The 20,621-nt window shown below is 45.0% G+C and overlaps 1 protein-coding gene across 1 annotated transcript in view; it reads left to right on the forward strand.

The window, feature by feature from the left end:
* LOC104525642 (CUB and sushi domain-containing protein 2) overlaps positions 1-20,621 on the forward strand; it is a 291,143-nt gene that overhangs the window by 185,096 nt on the left and 85,426 nt on the right. The window contains 7 exon segments of the mRNA XM_010168859.2: positions 3,664-3,879; positions 6,236-6,424; positions 10,651-10,820; positions 12,045-12,201; positions 12,583-12,774; positions 14,126-14,252; positions 19,226-19,428. Coding sequence (XP_010167161.2) covers positions 3,664-3,879; positions 6,236-6,424; positions 10,651-10,820; positions 12,045-12,201; positions 12,583-12,774; positions 14,126-14,252; positions 19,226-19,428 — 1,254 coding nt within the window.

Genomic DNA, 20,621 nt, shown 5'->3' on the forward strand with positions numbered 1-20,621 from the left:
GAGCAGGGGAACAGAGTGATCCCGAGTCAGAGCAGTAGCCACTGAAATGGAATAAATTTAGTCCTTGGAGAACAGAACAGGCTTTAAAAAAAGACCTAACTGAGAACCCCATTCTTGTGACTTCATTGACGGAGCACTTCCAGCGCAGAGGCTTCTCTCTGCTTTGTCCTTGTCTTTCAGTTCCTGTTCTTGGAGACCACTGGGTGAATTGGTGATCACTGGGTAAATCTGGTGCTTGTTAAACCCAGAAGCTTTAACAAACCTGCTGTGAGCAGGACTAACAAGCAGCAGATACATTTACATAACTTAAATGTTTGCCATTGTACCTGTTTGGTTTTCTTTTTCCCCAGTTTTAATTTACCCACATCCACTTCTACTAACACCTTACTGCTTGGACTTGCAGTGCTGCTGCTGTCCCAAGCCTGGAAAATCTTTTAGTTCCCATAAAATAGTGTAAAGCTCAGGGTTTGTGCCTCCCTGCCCACAGGACTATTCCCTGCCAAGCCAGTGATCAAGCTGGGATGATCTGTGTCATAAAAGCCAGTCCCAAGCTATCAACTCCCAGATCTTTATGAACATCTCGCACGTGGCCAGCACACGAGTCCCCTAATTGAAACAAGTTGGTTGCTACAGTAGTTATTTTTATGTGACTGCAGACACTGATTTACTTTATGGAGTCATGAGTGGTACAATTTGAGTTTAAAAGCAGCTTAATTTTAAAGGTATTTAAATGCTTAAAGAGAGACTGTTATTTTTAATCTGAGAACTTCAAAATGATTTCTTTTCCCTATAATTTGTTTTGTTGTTTCTTTTACAGAGAATGACAAAAAAAAAAAACCCAAAAAAACAAACCCCATGCGTTTTCAGAGACATTTTGTGCCACAGTAAATTTCAGACCAGAGCAAAGGTTTAATCAGAGTCACAAATCCTTTAAAATGAATTTGTAATTAGCCCTTATGGCTGCAGTTACACAGCCCTTAACTGGCTCTGCTGCCAGAGAGGCCTCGTGCCCTGTGATTGGAATTATCTTAGAAGTCCTGGAGTCAGGAGTTGTCCTCCCAGTTCTGGGGACTGAATCCTGCTTGTGTTTCTCTGGTGGTGTGTTGGTTTCAGTGGAGTGATATTATTTCTGTTCCTTAGATTGGGTTTTGTAAAAGTGAAGCTATGAATTTACTGTCAGTTGATAAACAGGGAAAACTTAAGACATTTTGTATTCACTGCATCTCACCAAGTTTTCAGGCCATGGCAGGTTATATCTATTTTCAATCGACTCTACTGCTGGTAAGAATAATAAACACTTGGAAACTGTCAGATGTTTCCTGCCTTTGTGGAGTTCTGTGGGGCGAACGGTGGAACTACAATTTTTCTGCCAGGCTCCATATAATACTTACCTGGATATAAGAATGGAAATGTCGAAGTCAAGATCTCTTTTCTCATCACTAAGCAGTGAGTCACACAAATACTCCTGCCTGGGACACTGAAGGTTACCAAGGTGCAATGAGGTGCGTGGCAGGGACGCAGACGGGGAGAGAATGGGGCAGTTGAGATGTCCTGGGAGCCCTGCTCCTTCCCAGTCCATGGGAAAGACTTTGTGTTGGTTACCAACCTCTCTGTCCTTCATTTCTTGGAAAGAAACTGATTGCATGAGACCAGTAAACCTTCAAAAAGAAATTGGATAGGATAAATATAGGCAAAAGGATAAATGGGATATTCAGAGTTCTAATTTGATGCTGATAATAAACTGTTGGGTGGATATTAAATCTCATGCTTTAGAGCTTTAATCAGTCTTTAGGTTGGTCTCTTCCTGATCTCCAAAAGTTAATGGGGATTGAGGAGCAAGGAGGAGATTATTCCTCTGATCCTTATGTACAGATTGCCCGTGCTTGCTTTTGAAGCAGCTGATGCTGAACTTTGGCAGAGATGGGATGCAGAGCGAGACAGCCCTCGGGTTTCCCCAGGCTGGCAGTCTCCGTGTTGTTAATCATTGGCTTAAATGAAATGACTCGGCCATGCCACCGGGCACTCCTGATGTGTGTGTGCATGGAGGTGGGGATCTAGCTGTGAGTAATGAAGACCAGATTACAGCACTTGTGTCTGCACGGAGGAGTCTGGTTCTCTGCAGACAGCCCTGGTGAGTTCAGTGGGGTTAGGAGGAGGGTAAAGCCCAATTCTGCATGAGCAGCGCTCAGGAGCCTGTCCCTTGGTGCCCAGAAAGTGCATGAAGATCTCTGGATGAGAGAAGCCATATAAATGCAAAGAGGCTTTTTTATTGCAAGGCATCTCTTTAGCTTGCTAACTTGGTGTGATGGTAATGTGACAGGGTTCCTGATGGAAGATCTTGCCTTGCTTTGCTCCTTGAAAGCTGTCGCTGCCATTTTTTTGTGTTTTTCAAAGATGGAATTATTTTCCAGAGAAGAAGTGTTTCTAATTGCATTTGAATTCCAGCATGAAAAATCACCTAGCTGGAGGCTTTTGCAAAAGCCTGGAGTACTTACTATTTTGTGTCTGTAGGTGTGAAGGATACTTAAGTAATCCATTACTCCCTTCTTGTTCATTTACAAATGCATCAAGGTCACAGCCTTCTCACCAAAATGTTTCAAAATGTTGAAATTGAATTTGGAAGAAGAGACAAAATAGTTTGCCCGTGTTTGTTCTTTTTGGAGCTGGATCTGTTGTGGGTTTTTATTTTTGTCACTATAACTTGGATTAAAGTGTAGGAATCTCTTCATTTCTAAGATCTGTTACGGTTGGTGAGACCTGGGCTAACCCCCCAACTCTGCGTGCTGCGCCCAAATCTGCGATGGCTGCACATGTGCCTCCCACCACGTGGCTCAGAGGGGACAGCAGGACCTGGGAATGGGTCACAAGCAGGGAAGGGACAGCAGCAGGCCCCCTCCCAGCAGGACAGGGCTGGGCTGGGCGCTGGAGCAAGGTGCTGGGGTGTTGCTGGGAGGGAGTGTGGCTGCATGAGGTGGCCCTTACTTGGGAGAGGCACCTCAATGGCTTACGAGGCACGTATGGCTGAGCAAACACAGGTCTGTCCCTGCGTGATGGCTCCTGTTGTTCTCCAGCCTTGGGACCAGCGTTCAGTCCTGTCCTAGGACAGTATAGGAAGACCCTACAGTCTCACTGCTGACAGGCTTTGTCTTCTGGAAAAACCTCTCTGACCTTGCTACTTGGGTTAAGTCCTGTTTTTCTAGGTATGAATTCCTTCTGGAACACTTACTTTTGTTGTTTTCAAGTCCTCACAACTACAACCTCAGCTGTTCTTGCTGTCCATCTAAAGGTCAATGCTTTTAAGATAAAATACTCCTCTAAGCTGCCAGGCTTGGTCCTTTCTGCTGCTGCTCCATCCCTCAAGCGAGCCTGCCTTGTCTCTGATCCTGTGTGACAAAGGCACAGGAATCGAAGATCTTAACTGCCTTTCTCTGTTCAGGGCCTTGTACCATTCCCTTGTTTTACTATTTTCATCTATTTAATTTCTGACCTGAACACACCCATGATTTCAATGTGCTTTTCCTTCTCACTTGGGTTGCTGTTTACTGGGAAACAGAACTGATGCTGGTGTTGTCTCAGGGAGAGGAGAGGGACTTTGGCTCTGGGGTGATGGGTGCCATACAAATGTCGTGGGCTGAAGCCACCTCTCTTTTTCCTCGCCTGCAGGTGTGTTCTTCACCTTTCATACCTTTCACTTGGAGAATGGCCACGACTACCTCCTAATCACTGAAAATTCCAGCTTTGCTCAGCCCCTGAAGCAGCTGACGGGCTCTCGGCTCCCTGCCCCGCTGAGCGCCGGGCTCTTCGGAAACTTCTCTGCTCAAATTCGCTTCATCTCAGACTTCTCCATGTCCTATGAGGGTTTCAACATCACCTTCTCAGGTAAGAACAGGGAGGGACAAAGACTTAATTCTTTCCCTTTCCTTCCCACTTTTCTGCAAATCTTGGGAATAATTTTCTGTTGATGCAGTCCATGTGACTGGAGTCACTGATGGTCACTCTTCTTGTTACCCCAGTAAATTATTCAAGCATTAAACCATACTATGGCCCAAGAAATACTCTCCTTCCAGTCCCCGTTATCACCAGATATAGCAATTTTGTCTTCCTTGTGCCCCAGTAGATGACTGGATTGAACCCACTGGAGTAAATCCCAGTACAGATGTGTTTGTTGCCTTCTTCCTCCTCACCTGATCATCTTTTCTGCTCATGGACAGTTACAGCTCATGTTTTCTTGGGGTACACCATCCCTCTTTCCTCCAGATGCCTTCCTTCTCTGCTGATCAGAGGAAAATCACTGCAGTAGTTACAGCATTTCCATTTCCAGTATGGGAAGCTGGGACAGATGGGATCTTTTGGAAGGCAACGTTGGGCAATCTGGACTTCTTGGATAAGGAGTGAGGCAGAGCTGGTCACTCCCATTGTCCATCTGGTTTCTTTTTTTTTTCCTTTGGTTCATTGCTCCACTTGGATGCTCATCCCATGACCCAGCCCCTGCAGCTGGCTTCAGCCTGTCCTAGATATAAAACAGGCCATGTGCAGCCTGGGCCAGGTTTCTGTGAGCCCACTGGCATTGCTGGGGAACTGGAAACAGTATTTTTCTCTTGCTGGGCTTCCTCTAGTTGACCTGCTGTGACAGCAGATGAAAGCAAAGCTCCTGGGGTGCAGAGCAGGACGTCGAGGGATGCAGGATTTTGCTGGCTGCAGCAATTCTTCTCATCCCTGCTGTGCTGGGGAAGATCTGACTGTGCACAGGCACCTTCTGACGCAGGCTTCAGCTGTTTGTGACTGTAGAAAATGCTGGTTTCTTCAAATGAAACTTTAGATTCTCAGAAGTTGTCAAGGAAAAGTAGCGTGTGCATGGTGCTGTTGGAGAGAGACCCAAAGAAAGGGATATTTGCCTGTGGAGAGCAGATCATCGCACTTGGAAATAGTCACTTTGCCTGGGTAATCCCTGGTTGAAGCGTGCAAGGTGTTTAATTGTGTCCTTTAACCTGAAGTCCTACAAAAATGACTACCAAAGGGTTTGCCTGTGGACACGCTTCAGAAAGTGTCATCTTCATGGTGCCCCGACCAGCCGTTCTGTAAAACAATCAGTTAACAGAAGCTTATCACGTTGGTGCTGTTCTTTCTGTATCTCAGCGCACCTTCTAATCGTGAGGGCAACAGCTGCAAATTTGGGCTGCTGGTGTGGAAGAGAAATGACTGTTTTTATTGTGGAGCTCGGTGCTGATGTGCTCGCTGTCTTTGACGGACAGAGCTGTTGCCATAGATGCAGATAAAAGCTGCTGCACTGAGAGAACTGGTTTCCAATACCTTTGTTCTGGCCTCTGAAGTTGGATTTGCATATGACACTGTAGAAACTAGTCAGAAAGTTTCCAATTAACTTCCATTTTGATGGCTTCTTGCCTTAAAAAAAAAAAAAAGCCTCTAATATAACTACTATTTTCAATGTATTTGGAGTCTTCTTTCCTAAATTGGAAAATGAAAATGGGAGTGAGTTGTATTTACTTCTTGCCTTAAAAAAACCCCAAAACCTCTAATTATAACTACTATTTTCAGTGTATTTGGAGTCTTCTTTCCTAACTTGGAAAATGAAAATGGGAGTGAGTTGTATTTTTAGTTTCCTTTAGAGATATGTATACGTACTTTGTACTTTGCAGGTCTGTTACTTTTCAAAAAATAGCTCTCAAAAATGTTTTCCTTCAAAATGGTTTGTGGTTGAAGGCATACGTTTGGCTGGTAGCCACAATGCTACGTGACCTTTCATTTAACAGCAGCTTAAATGTTCTCTTGCACTCCCCAAGCAGGATGCTGTGTTCATTCTTTTTCAGGATTAGTAATGTAGAGGCAGCAGAAATCCCATCCGGATCAATTCATCTTCGTTTGACTAAACCAGAGGGAGAATGACAAATTTCCATCAATGTTTTGTCACCACTGATGTCACTTTCTTGTTTGTCTGACAACAGTGACAGGAAATGAGACCTGGTGTATTTTGGTTTAAATCAAGATCCTGGTGACATCCTGGGGGCTGCATATTGAGAGTGAAACCCAAGGTGGGCAGCAGAGCTCAAACAGGATGTATGTCTTGAGTGGTCTTTGTAGAGCTTCACTGCAACAGGATCAAAACTCAGAGGTCCCTCCTCATCCTCATGTCCAGGGACTGGGGTACCATCCCTGGGGAGAATGGAGTACGAGGTGTCACCCTGCCCTTGTGTAAATGTCCCTTTGTCTCCTGTAGAATATGATTTGGAGCCCTGTGATGAGCCAGAGGTGCCAGCCTACAGCATCAGAAAGGGGCTGCAGTTCGGCGTGGGGGATGTCCTCACCTTTTCCTGCTTTCCCGGCTACCGGCTGGAGGGCGCGTCCCGCATCACCTGCCTCGGGGGGAGACGGCGTGTGTGGAGTTCGCCTCTGCCAAGGTGTGTTGGTAGGTGGTCATGTGCTTTCATTTTGCTTGGTTGGTTACGCTGTGCTGGATTGTTTAGGTGGGCAGGGATGGGTGGCATCCCACAGGATGGCATCTTTCAGCTCGTAGGGTGGTTGGTGCAGGGATGGGGGAGAGGGAGCTGGAATGAGCTTTCAGCCCTGCCAGCTGTGTGTGGGGACAGCAGGGACAGGCAGAAGGGTCCTCTCCCGAGCTGGAGCACACCAAGTCTGGCAGATTGGGTTGCACACATCAACAGAAGCCCCGTGTCTCTGCAGCCCATCCCTGGTGCTGCAGTCGAGCCCCAGCGATTGTGCAAGTGAAGGAATCACGAGCCGTGGCAGAGCCCTCGTCCCCGTTGGGTTGGTTTCTGTAAAACAGCAGGTTTTAGGGCCACCCTCCCAGTGAATCAGTGCTGTAAAGCTTAATAGTCCAGACATATGGAAGCTGCCTCTGGGTGGGTGATCTTGAGGAACACAAATTCCACCTTGGTATGGATGTCTCTGGGAAACCCCCTCTGGCTCCTACCTTTCCCTTGTCCTCCAGAGATTTCTTGCCTCTTACACCTTTTCCTTCCTCTCCTCCTAACCACTGCAAGTCCCTTTTACAACTCCTCCAGCCGTTATTTAGACTAATCAGTAAATCTAAGGGTAGAGGAGAGGAAGAATTCATCTGCAACGCTGAGCTAGTGCCTGGCTGTCATCCCTGATGCAGATGGTCTCTGGACACTCTTGCCTGGCAGGGTCTGCAGAGCCTCTCCTGCCCAGCCCTCAGTACCCTCCAGGCATAACGGTGACCATAAAGGTGGCAACGTGCTGCAGAAAGGGAGCAGAAAGAAGGATGTTTCAGACTTTTACTAAAAGATTTAACTTTTTGCTTTTGTACAGTTTAGTAAGTAGGAAACTGTTCAGTGCTCTGCTGCTGCCTGTCTCACCTGGAGCCATGAGGGATTCATTCAAATCAGGCAGAGCAGATCCTGTACCTGTTTTCACTCTGGCAGAGTCTGCTATAGGTAGATTTTCCTCATCTGTGTTAGTGACCTTTGAGGGCCACTGCAAAGAGAGCAGCCCAGCCAGAGTCAGTCTGCTCTCTGTCTGCCGAGTTGTGTCATGCTGAATGCATTTCCCAGCACTGCTTAATGCTCAGGTCACAGGGCTGCATCATCCTGCTGTGACAAGCAGCCTCTTCAGGGCATGAATAATAATCAGGTTGCAGAGAAAGCTAATCAGGGGAATAGAAATCAAAAAGAATCATATCAGAGCTTTAAACTTGCTCCTCAGACATCATCTCTAAGTGGACACACGGACTTCTCTTTCCTAATTCCCTACTGCAGCTGGCCTTGAATTTGCATGTTGATTTTATAATGAAGGGTCAAATTCACTGTCTGGTGATTTGCCCAGAGCTCTGGTGGCAGGGTGACAGCTCTGTCCACAATGTCCCCGCTGCACACTCAGATCTGAGTGCTCGCCCTGGACGTAGATGGATATTGGAGGCTTAGCTGTTAAGATCACAGGAGATTTAATTGGTTTTGTCAGACAATCCAGACACTTTGTATTCAATCCCTGTTCTAGAGAGGGGTTGGGAGAGAAATGAGTGGTTTGTTCCTTTAGCCAACCCCTCTCTCCCGGATAGGACTTGCTCCCCACCGACCACTACTTCAGACCAGATCCCAAGTGGTGATGTCTCCAGCTTCATCCCTGGGTAATCTGTGCTGAAGTGAGTGTCCTGCTTTTCAGACATGACAAGAGAGGAGGAGAAAAGTCGTGTCCAAAGTACCTCCTCTCAGGGCATCTGCTGCTGCTTCCTTAACCCTCATGCTTTATCGGAGGACCAGGAGAGGTGGCCGAGTCAGTGCAGAAAGCTGCGCGTGCACTGTGATGGTTTCCCTCAGCTCCAGCAACTTTGTATGCTGTGAAGGACTCACAGAGACGAGGCAGAGCCAGCTAATCAGAAAAGCTGTTTTGAGGGCAAGTTGGAGTGACTCTCCCCAGCCGTGCATGCAAAACACCAAGACTCAGAGGAACAGGGAGACAGTGTTTTACAGCTGCAAATCTTCCAGGGTAAATAGGCCGAGAAAACGACGACTCATGGTTTGCTCATGTGGGAACTAATCAGGGAGTAAGGAAAAATCCTACACACGTAGTGGTTGCAAGGCAGATGTACACGTGTTGGGGGATTGTGTATACGTGTAGCAAACCTGTTGCGATGGTCCTCGCTGAAATCAGGTGCTCAAGACAAAGCAGGAACTGCTGGCAGCAGCTGTCCTTCAGGAGAACATCCTTTGGATGGTATTTTGCAAGTAGGTATTCAAATTGTGTGTGAGTGTTGTGGTTTTTTGCTTCCTCCCTGTGATAGCAGCAGGGACGAGCTTGTTCTCACGTTGTCCCGTGAGCGCTGGGGGAGCTCGGGGCTATCGCAGCCGTTACTGCATCTTGCACTCGGATGTGCTTGAATGTCTGCTCGCTGCTTCGTGTAGTGAAGACATGCCCACAGCAGGGCTTTTATACTCACTGTGGCTGTTTGTATGAGAGAGAGAGAGAGAGATTGTGTCGTTAAAAGCTTGCAATTAGAATACATAAAATACAGAGGTGAAGGATGGTTGTTGCTGTTTTCTGGAAAATAGCATTAAACTCTGATCTCCTGACATCCAAGATAGGTCAAACCTCCAAAGCTGCCCTCCCCTTCCGTCTCTAAAGGGGATCATTCTGCCAAGTTTTGAGTCACACAAATCAGCTAACTTCAAATTTGGCTCAAAACCAAACTCTGTTCACACTATGCAGAGTAGAAGAGGAAGCAGAGAAGCTGTAGTAGAAGAACGTAATGGAACAGGGACAGACTGCAGGTCATAGTGAATAACAGCAGGGAAAGGACCTTCCTTCCTTCCTTCCTTCCTTCCTTCCTTCCTTCCTTCCTTCCTTCCTTCCTTATTTCCTTCCTTATTTCCTTCCTTATTTCCTTCCTTATTTCCTTCCTTATTTCCTTCCTTATTTCCTTCCTTATTTCCTTCCTTATTTCCTTCCTTATTTCCTTCCTTCCTTCCTTCCTTCTTTCCTTCCTTATTTCCTTCTTTATTTCCTTCCTTCCTTCTTTATTTCCTTCTTTCTTAAATCATGGCAGTTTATAACCTGTCATAGGATGTAAACTCATCTCAAGGAAGGGAGAAATAATTGCAGTAGCATTAACTACTCCTCCCCTTCCTTGCTCTGAGCAAGAGCTATAGAGGGATCCTCCCATCGCCATCTCCTCCTCTGTCCCCAGCCCCTTGTCTTTTGAACAACAAAGGTCAGTTTTGTCTGTGCCACAGAAAAACCTGAGCCCACTGTGGTTCTTTGAGGGACATTTTGGGAGGGAACAAAGAAAGGTAAATCACAGCTAGTTTCTGAAATTGGGAGGCAAAAGGATCTCTGGTTTTCTCTCCTTTCCTCATGGGAACGGATGTAATTTTTAGCTGCAAAACTGGGAAGGAAAAAAATGTAGGAAGTAAGGGACAAGAGGTCCTTTAAAATACCATCAAATTATGAACCGCAGAGCTGAGGGTGGCATTAACAACAAACAAGGTCAAAATTTGCCCTCTTAGTTTTCAGGAGATTATTTTGGGGAAGAGTCTGAAATTCAGGCATAGCTTTATCATTTGCAATTATTTGGAAGTTTCCCTGAGTATATCTGGCTGCACAAAAAAGCTCTGGCACTTGCAACACACTGGTACCAGCAAGCAGTGGTGTGCTGTGACTGTTGAATGGGCACCATGGTTTTTATACACTAGATACAGGTATAGGATGAGCTTTATATAAATATGGGAAAAGACTTTAAATATTTCAATTTAATAATATTTCTTTATTTTCTTTCTGGTTCATGAATCAGGAATAAACATCAACACAGGCACTATTTCGAGCAGGTGGTGGCTTTCCAGGGATTTTGGAATGTTTTTCTGAATTGGGTCCCAAGGTAGCATTTGAGCATGGCAACTTTCCGTGACTCAGTTTCCCTATCCATATAAGGAGATGATATTAGTCTTTTTTTATAAAGCACCTGAGGTTTAACGATGATAAAAGTGCTATTAAGTCTGTTTTGTTTACTGACTGCACTTGAAAATAGATTTCATGGATGTGTTAGCAGATGGGTACAGGAAGGAGTGAGCATCTGTGGCTGTTTGGAGGAGTCACCTGCATGTGTTGTGTGGTTGGAATATACATGTGGTTATTAAAATGTGGTTTTGTGTCTTTATATAGCTGAATGTGGTTCATCTGTAACTGGAACTCAAGGTGTTCTGCTGTCCCCCAACTATCCAATAAACTATAACAACAACCATGAGTGCATCTACTCCATCCAGACCCAGCCAGGAAAGGGGATCCAGCTGAAAGCCAGGACTTTTGAACTGGAGGCAGGAGATGTCCTCAAGGTAATTCTTCTGTCTCTAGCTATGAAGCGCTGCCGTGCTGCTAATGAGAGCAGGATGGGAAAGGGAAGTGATGTTCTGAAATTTTAATGGAGTCAGCTGAGATGAACATCTGGAAAATGCCACCCAGGCCCAGACAGTGCTGACAGTGCCGTGGTAATCTATGGAAGAGTCTCATACTGGGACTACTAGTGACCATGTGCCACTGCTCTGTCGTTGAGTGATTTGTTGGAATGATGGGGGTTCTTCCTTTGTAGCTGAACTTCAGTTCTTCTGCATAGGGGAAGCTCTTAACATATGAGGAAGTGTGAGGTTCTTAGCATTATTTTTGTGGTTTGTTTTTTTATTGTTGTTGTGGGTTAATTTTTTTTAAGGAATCAAGGCTGATTTGTCCCAAAAAGGAGTTTATTTAAATGCAGAACTCCAGACTCAAGCTCTTCCCATGCTCAGTCTTAGATTAATCTGCATTTGCAAGTTTCAGGACTCTCTATATATATAGAAGGAGACAAATCCAGGCTGAGTTTCTGTTAACCACAAAGATATGATTTTGTAGGAGCCATTAATATTACAAGATGTCTGCTGTTGTGTTAAGCCATCTTCCCAGAGAACTCGGTCCTTATTTAAGTGCCATACTTCTGCACTGCAAGATAGGTGTAATCCACATATTTTCAGCTCACACATGACTGGAAAGAGGGAGAGAGATTTACAGCTAATGCAAATAATATACTTGTTGTCAAAGAAATTATGTTCTCTCAACAGGTTTGTCATCAACTTCTCATCTGCTCCTGAGGCAAGTTACTATCTGTCTCCACTAGTGAGAAGTTGCTCTTTATCCTCAGAGAGAACATGCTATCTAAAAGAACGAACAAAAGAAATTGTGCTTTTTCTTAAATAGTAGCAGGGACAAGGCACATTTGTGAGTCACTGTAGGGAGAAAATGTTTTTCCCAGTAGCTGTGCTGCACCTTTGAGAAGAGAGCTTGGTTCAGAAAACACAGCCCTGAGTGCAGTGTAAGCTCAGGTGTAAGGAGAAGGATGTGGATCCTCCAAGGTGTGAATCCTGCTTCTTGGATGAGCAGCATCGTGAAGTCTCATCAAGTCAGACTCTTAGCTGGGATAATTTCACTGACTTCAAAGGAACTGTTCCCTGCTCACGCTCATGGATTATTTTGTCCCTGAAGGAGCAAACCAAATATGTTTTCCAGTTTGTGTTTCTTGTTCCTCCCAGGTTTACGATGGCAGCAATAGCTCTGCTCGCCTGCTGGGCTCCTTTAGCCGCTCAGAAATGCTTGGCACCAGCATCAACAGCACTTCCAGCAGCATGTGGCTTGAGTTTATCACCAACAGCGAGAACACGAGTAAAGGCTTTGAGCTGCAGTTTTCTAGTAAGTCTCAGGCCCATTTGTTTGGGAATCTGAGGTGTGATGGTATATTTTCATGTTATGGTTGCCTGACTGAAGGAAACAGTCCTTTCTATAAAGATCTTGCAGTCTAAAGTGGAACTGGAGTAGGGGACATGATTATACCAGCAATCCTTTTCTGTTGTGCGTGAGGCAGTGGTGATACAGAAACTTTGAATCAAAACAGAGATTCCGGATTTCTGGGATCTTGTTCAAACACTAATTAGAAAAAAATATTAATTTTCAATATGGTGTTTTTTCTGTCCAACAAATGATTTTCAGAAGAAAATATTAATATGATCCTAAGTTAATATCTTCTGGCTGTTAAATATCTGATGCAAATGGATGCTGTTTCTCCCACTCCAGGTTTTGAACTCATTAAATGCGAGGATCCTGGCATCCCACAGTTTGGCTACAAGGTGCACGATGAGGGACACTTTGCTGGCAGCTCTGTGTCCTTCAGCTGTGACCCTGGCTATACCCTGCGAGGCAGCAAGGTGCTGGTCTGCCTGACAGGGGAGCGGAGAGCTTGGGATCAACCCCTGCCAACCTGTGTAGGTGAGACAACTCTTGCATTTAAAATGTACTCTAACACGTGCTTTGCTTGTGGGCATCACACTGAACACCCTTTCTTCCTCCTTTGCTGATACTGATGGTGTTAACTCTGCCACTGATTGCACTCATTGACATTACTAAAGACCATGGTAAGGATACTATGTAAGGCATCTTCAGATTGAGAGCACTGATCTCTTCAAATCTTGTACAAGCAGCCTTAACATGAAACCCTGTGCTCTGAGCATGGATTTGACAAGGTTTCTTGCTTCACTGCAAGGAGACTACTGCTTTTCCAGTCCTTGTCCTTTCACTTGAACGCATTAAATGGAGTGGCAGTTCTTGATAATGGCAGACATCAACGTGTGTCCAGGCGTTTGACAGTTCAAAGTCATGTTTATTTGAAAGCTACATGACATCTGATTCCAGGTCCTCAGACATTTTAATTCGCTCAGTCTTCCCTTAGCTAAGTCCTGAGTTCCCTTTTACCTGCAGGTCTCCAGAAGGAGATACCTTCTTGCTTGGAAAATGCTGATACTGTTTGGTGTATTTAAATGAAGTGCTGTCGGTCTGTTACTTGATAGCTTCATAATTAGCTAGTGTTTCCAGGACATGGTGAAGTTCTTACAGACTTAGTCTTCTGAGAAATCTCGACAACCAGAAGGCTGCTTTCATGGTTGTAAGTGACGTGCTCAGATGTTGACTCTCTGTATTTTCCCATGAGTTAGGACCATTCTTTATGTGGTAACTGTGTGCTGAAGTTTAGCCTTGATTATTGAGGTAAAAAGACAAAATTTCTATTATTTTATGCATCTTCTTAACCTTTACCCTATTTACTGTGCTTATATTACATATGAATGGTCGTGTCTGTGTAAGCAAGTGGAAACAGAGAAATTTAATGGATACATTATGAAAATGTATTCAAAATCCTCATGTTCTTTTGAGGTTCATTTAGCAGATACACACGTATGTTGGCTTCTTCATTTTATCACACTGATGAATCATTAAGACTTTTTGCAGATAGAAGCAGAAGAATTGAGCTCTTTCACCCCAGATGTGTGAACCGGGTAAAGCAGGATGCTGGCAGGCTCTGCATTTATTCACTACAAAGTCAAAAAGGTGGAGGGAAGCTTTGACAGTATGTCAGGTGTTAGGAATGTACACAGAAAGTGCAGAGTTATTCTGATACCTCAGTCTTGTAGCTGAATTGCTCTATCTTTGGTTTGTAGGTTTTAAGAATCTCTTTAAATGGCAAGAAATACTCCCTGTTGTATTCGTAGGATGAGATTTGTATTGTTGCCAAGTAAGAACCGTAACGTGTCATGAATCTTCTCGCTAACCCATATGTTTCTTTCAGCTGAGTGTGGGGGTACTATCAAAGGAGAGTCTTCAGGACGGATACTGTCTCCTGGCTACCCAACACCCTACGATCATAATCTGAATTGTATTTGGACGATAGAGGCAGAAGCTGGTTGCACGATAGGGTGAGTTGGGCAGGGTTATTGTAGCTTGGTTTTCTTTCCATGTCCAGCTTATTTTTTTCAGAAGTAGATTGATAATTGTATAAGGCAAGTAGAGAGAATGCTATGTCACTTTGAGAGTCCCAAGTGAAGGAACAAATACTGGTTTATCTCCTTGCCAGGTTGGATAGAAGCAGCTTCACTTCTCCTTTCTCCCATCATAATTCCTAGTGCTTGTGAGCTGGTGTTGGCCCCATTTCTGTGCTGACACAAGACCTGTTGCTGTTCCAGTCCTGCACAGCTTCAGTGTCAGAGCCTTCTTATCTTCACCATAATATCCCTGCTGCATCAGCACTCATCATCTCTTCAGTGGAGACTGTTAATGGTGTTGAGCTCTGTGGTGCTTTTAGTCAATGGATTTACGCCGCAGATAGATTTGGTCCAGTATTTTCATTTTTATTTAATGCAGAAATTCCCTCCATTAGCTCTGCTCTTTAGAAGGGAATTTCTGCATTAAATAAAATGGTTTCTGGTGTGAACACAGGAGAAAGAGTAGAGCCAATGTAACTTAATTCCTACACAGACGACTTCCAGCTGAAGTCTGCTGGTTTTTTTCTTTCTCCTATAAAAGATGCTGAAGAATCCCAAAGATTTTTGTAGGACAAGGTAGACATGAGACTCCCTCTTCTTCTCCCTCCCTAAAAGTGTAAGAGGCTGCCTCATCCAGAGACTGCTTCAGCAAGTGAACTTTACTCACTCAGGTAATTCCTCTCTGCTTCTATAAGAGTACTCAAACGAGCAGAGCTGTGGGCTTGTGCGTGCAGGATCAGCCAGGGGCTTGGAAGGGACCAAGGCTGGAATGAAGTGATGCCAGGCAGTAGTATGGTAATATACCTTGTGGCCCTTCCTTTCATCAGAGATGAAAGCTCCCTTCTTCTGTTCCTTTATTTGGCAGCTCAAACAGAACAGATGATCTCTGGGTAGTTGAGAGAGCACATTTTCAGCAAGTTCATTTTTATGGTAATCCACTGGAAAAATAATCCTCTTCACGCATGATACAATTGTATAAAGCTCTCATTTATGACTTACATTAAAATTAATCACCAAAGCTTTTTGAATAAAGCTGTATCTGCACAGAACGAGGGGAAGGAGAGGAAGGAGATAAAGATAGAAAAATTAGTCTCTACATCATTGCCGTGGAAGTTGAAGGATTGCACTTTGAGAGAGGATTAATTTTGTGCGTGTGCAAACACACGCGTGCACACGCACATAAAATTACCACTGAAATGACTGGGCTTATCTGTGAGACTGGGGAGAGAAGGAAGAAGTGGGAGGGTGTACTGGAAAATGAATGAAGCTTTACTTGGAGTGCTGCTTGCACAGCTGAGAGCAGGGAATACACAGTGAGAAGTGGCGGTGGTGTTTTATTGTGTAGCAATGATCTCCGTGTCGTAAGAGAGTTTAATGATATTGCTAATCCTAGTTGAATGGATGGGGCTGTATTGACAGGGTCCAGTTGTATTGACAGGGTCCACTTTTCACAGTCTCTTCTAGAGAGATGAGTGAGAATATTGGGATGTTCCACTTTGCTTCCTTGGAGATTTCTAGGGATGTAACATTTAACAACTTTGAAGTTTGGGAACCCTCTCTGGGCTAGAGGGAGATGGTGGGCAGCCCTGCAAATCGCTCTTAGTGTGAAGGACCTGCAGCTTCAGTGCAAGCTGTGTGGGCATGACCAGCATGCTGAGCTGTGTCCAGCTCCTGAAACCAGCTCCAGATGGAGCCCAGCCTCTTGCACAGCAAAGCCAAGTTGGGGTGGGCAGAGCTTGGATGGGAAATGTTATCTGAAAGAGCGCCAGGTTGGTCAATCAAGATGTGGAGGTGCTTTCTGGGGAGCTGGGGCTATGTGGCTCATCAAGGATCATGCAGGTTGTCAGTGCAGAGCTGGTCTCTCCTCTTCTCTGCTCCTTGCTAAGCTGGGAGAACTGTCCCTCTATCAGATATGTGTGTATATATATATATTTATGTATGTGTGTATATATATATATATATATATAGCACCACAATTCCTAATTTGCTTTTTGCTGCATTTTCATGCACGTAATTGGGATTGTCAGAGTGCAAGAATAAAACCCTCTTCCTCTCCATCGTCTGCTAAACTAGTGTCTCTGTCTTGTCTTAAATGAAGCCCTGCTGGGAATAGAATCAGGCTGATAGAAAAATCACGCTGTTTGGTTACAGATGTGCCTATTGAATAGATTGATTTGTTCCAGAGCACACCAGTTTTCTTAATAAAATCAGTTCTCCCAAGAGACTCGTGAACCAACCGGCGTCGGACAGCGTGTGCCTTCCCGCTGTGTCATCTGGTTATCAGGCACAGGCTTTCTCCTCGTGGGGAAGCCTCAACTGCAAGTTATTTCTTAAAAACAAGTGAGGGAAGCGAGTTGCTGTAGACACCTTTGGTCCCATGGGGAGCTGGTGGTGAGCTCTCCCAGGTGGTGGCAGTTCTAGGGTGTCCTCCTGCCCCAGGTCAGTCTCTGCCAGCGTCTCCCTGTTTCCAAGGTCTTCAGCAATGCCTTTTTTCTGGCAGTTTTGACTAACTGGAACAGGTTAGCCTGAGAGCAAACGTAATCAGGCCAACACACCTGTGGAGAACAGTTCTGCCGTGATCCATTCTTATTTTCCTTGAGTCTGGCTTTTTTTTCCCTCTTTGCTCAAGGTCTCTGCCAGGTAGATTTATGATTCAGCTCTTTTGGTTTCTCTTGGATTCTGTGGACATCATTTTGTTGCTGAGTACATTGCAGTGGGATTTTTTATTTTTTTTTCCCCTTTTATGGCTCTACCTGATTTATTTATGTTTGCCCCGGATAAATGGGAAAGCAGCCAAGCAAATGCTTCCTTGTTTTCCTCTGTGGGCTGTCAGAGTTTTAAGCACAGTACCTGATTGTTTTATTTTTTTGCAGATTTTTCTCAGTGCAGTTTATGGATTTCTGTTCCTGTTTCAAACTGTCGTGCCTCGAGTTACCCCGTGTTAGCCTGATTTCCTGGCACTTCCCTCACTGATAATGTGGCAATGAAAAACAGAGGCAATTAAATGCCTCCTCTTCAGCTGGCATTTTAAGTGCAGGAGTGAAAGGGACCGAACCCTGATGTATCGCAGCCTTTAGTTGATAACTCCCTTGGGCGTAACAATGATAATGATGGTATCTTAGGCTTAGATGGTACTTCTGATCTTGGAAGATCTCAAAGCTCTTTGCAAAGCCTGGATTCATCTGCTTCGCATCATTCCACAACAGAGGTTGGTTTGGTGGGGGGAGTGCAGTGTGATATCCCCTCCAGCCCAGGGTAGGAAGAGAGGAGCATCCCACCAGGGTTGGTGTTGGGACCAACTTTGTCCTTCCTGGAGTGCCACCAGGCTTCTCCTGGGCATGGAGGGAGCTTCTGGCATTCTCCCATGCCCTTAGGTCCTTTGCTGGTGCAGGGTCTGGAGTGAATGTCCTCACCATGAAGACACCTGGCATCATCTTGGGCTTTCCCGGAGGAATTTTCTGTGGAAGTGCCAAACAGGCATAGCCCTGTTTCAGCTTAAAAGCAGAAGATGAGCTCCGAGGAGCACTGATCAGGCAGATCAGGACTAGGGAGCATTTGCTGCATATGCTGAAGGCCTTGCAGCCCTCTCTCTGGGGCAAACAAAACTATAAAATACACAGAGTAAGGAAATGAAGTCTGCATTCAGAGCAGCCTAATAAAAACCTCATTGAGAGCTCAGGGTGATTTCATTGCCAGCTGCCAGTTTCTTCATTGCTGTTTTCTCTCCCTTCCCTTCTCATTGTGGATTTTGGAGAGCTGGCTCATGCTGCCCCCCATTTTCTTTATTTCTTGCTGGAGTTATTCTGTTAGCTGATCAAGATACAGTTTTGCAATATCCAGAAGTTTATCCATGGCAAAATCCTCCTGGTTTGCAACACTGGTGCTGCAATCCAGTCTGCACAATTTGCACCCATCTGTTTGCCACCCTCTCACGCAGCCTTTTCTGTCCCTTTTTATTAACCTCCAGGGCAGTTAACACCCTGGTATGGGTTTATTTTCCAACATGATGTTGTTTTAATTAAGAGTGGTGTTGGCTGCTTCCTCTCCTTTTTTTTTTACCCCAATACACAGGATGAGCTTGGTGCCAGGAGCAAATTCTTTGATCTGAGTGCAGGTAACAAAAATCAATGTATTTTATCAGTAGATGCTGGCTCTTGACAATAAACTGTTCTTGCAGGACACCAAAAAAAAAAAAGGAAGACAAAAGGACAGGCAAGGTTGTTGCTGTGTGCAGCGCAGGGAGAGTGTGAATTGGATGAATATGTCAGTTGTCTGAAGGGGCCCCAGCATGTTTCCTGCTAATTCTCTTTTTAGAATAAGTTTCTCAATACTTCTGTGTTTATCTGTTCTAGAGGTCCTTGAAACTGTAGACAAACCCACATCTTCTCCTTCACAGCCCCGGTTCCTCTCTGCTGCAGGTTTTCTGTATGTCCTTGACTGAGCTTTTGTCTGTGTGACAGATACTCGTTGCAATGTCTGAGCACCTTCAGTGTAACACCAATGGTGATGTTCTGGCTGGGGGTATTTCCACTGCCCATGATGGGCTTTTGGACCTTTACCTCGTTCCTTAAGATTTTTAGGAGAGATTAGTAATTTTGTTCTCAGGAGAGAACACCATAAAGGACCCAACTTTTCAGAAGATGTTAGTATCCATGACCGTTGTTTTTTGTTTATGGATATGTTTTATTAGGGAAGCATGAAACTGAGAGATCTTGGGTTTTATAGATAGAAAAAGTTTGGTAGAGTACTAAAGTACTTTGTCCAAGCCGAGTTGCAGATGACAGGAGAAAACACATTCCTTGTAGGCCAAGCTACCTTAGGTTGGTACCAACAGCATTTCTGATCTGGTCAGGAAAAAAGGCAGAGCTCAGTTTGTGGTCTGACTTCCAGTTCATTTTGCCACACAGGCTCCATTTCATGGTGTTCCACACCGAGGAGTTCCACGATGTGCTGAGGATCTGGGATGGACCGGTGGAGAACGGCATCCTCTTGAAGGAGATGAGTGGGTCCGGCTTACCCAGTGATGTCCACAGTACTTTCAACTCTGTCATCCTTCAGTTCAACACTGATTTCTTCACCAGCAAGCAGGGCTTTGCTGTTCAGTTTTCAGGTAGGCTTTCTGTTGTTTCCTCAGCGTTGTCCAAACCTGGCTTTGCTGATAAATTATTTCAGATCTATCTACAAACTACTGATGGTGAGCAAGTGACATTGTGTTGAACACGATAGCAGGAACTCTGTGGTCTTCCAATCATTTGTGCTCTGCTGCATTTGGGTGCAGTCTCTGCAAATAAGAGAAGAAAGTCTTGTATTTTATCCTTGTGATGCAGGTGAATTCTGTGCTCCCTTCTGCTACAGTCACCTTCACAGTGGTGAACTTGGCAGCGAGATGTAGAGCAGTGCGTTGCGGAATACACAAGAAGGCATTACAGATATTTTCCACCACATTCCCCCGGGTCCCCTAGAGACACCAGTATGCAGGCAACTTCCCCCAGGCGTTCTGAGAGCAGTTGGTCAGTGGTCTCTGAAAACCAAGTCTATTTAAAATCCCTCAAATTGGATCCCCTGAGATGCAGATCACAAGAAGCTCTATCGGCTGTAGGGATGTCATTGCTGGCAGCAGCGCTACGTGTCATGCAACTGCAGTCTGGCATTGCCCAAGTCCTGATGGCCATTACCTGAGACCTGGCCTTGCAAACACATTCATCTCAATTATATTAGGTTAATACATTTCAGCGTTCAGATGGAGGTTTCCAGAATGGAGACCTTCACTGACATGTCCAGTAACCAACCAGCAGATGCCTGTTTTGGAGATGGTAGTAAACAGGAGGTTGTTGGGTGGATGATGATATGGCCTTCTTAGGACTTGGACACATCTGAGTGTCAGAACTGATTCTGTCCCTCCTGAGCTTTTGGCCATGACTTTCTATTTGGGGTGCCTTGCATGGCTAGGAGAGCAGGACAGCTCTTCAGGAAGAGTTCCTGCTGGATTCAAGACCTTCTGGGGTGACCAGGAGAAGAGGGAGAGCTTTATGTCACCGAGCACAGCTCTGCCTGTCTCTTCCTTTGCCAGCCTTGTGTCTCAGCCCGCCAGAGAGAACCAGACTGGGCTGTGAACTTGCTTATCTGCAGTGGCACAGAAAGAGAGAGAGGGATTTCCTCTGGCTCTTTGAAGAAGAGCTTGCTCTAAACTGCCTAGGTGTAATAGACTCTCATCAACTTAGCAGGAAATAAGCTCTGCTCTGCTGCCTGATATGGAGCTGGTCTTTATTGAATGCTTCTGCTCAAAGCCTTTGTTCACAAGGT

This window comes from Antrostomus carolinensis, unplaced genomic scaffold, assembly GCF_000700745.2.
Source record: "Antrostomus carolinensis isolate BGI_N321 unplaced genomic scaffold, ASM70074v2 scaffold3800, whole genome shotgun sequence".
Taxonomy (NCBI): domain Eukaryota; kingdom Metazoa; phylum Chordata; class Aves; order Caprimulgiformes; family Caprimulgidae; genus Antrostomus; species Antrostomus carolinensis.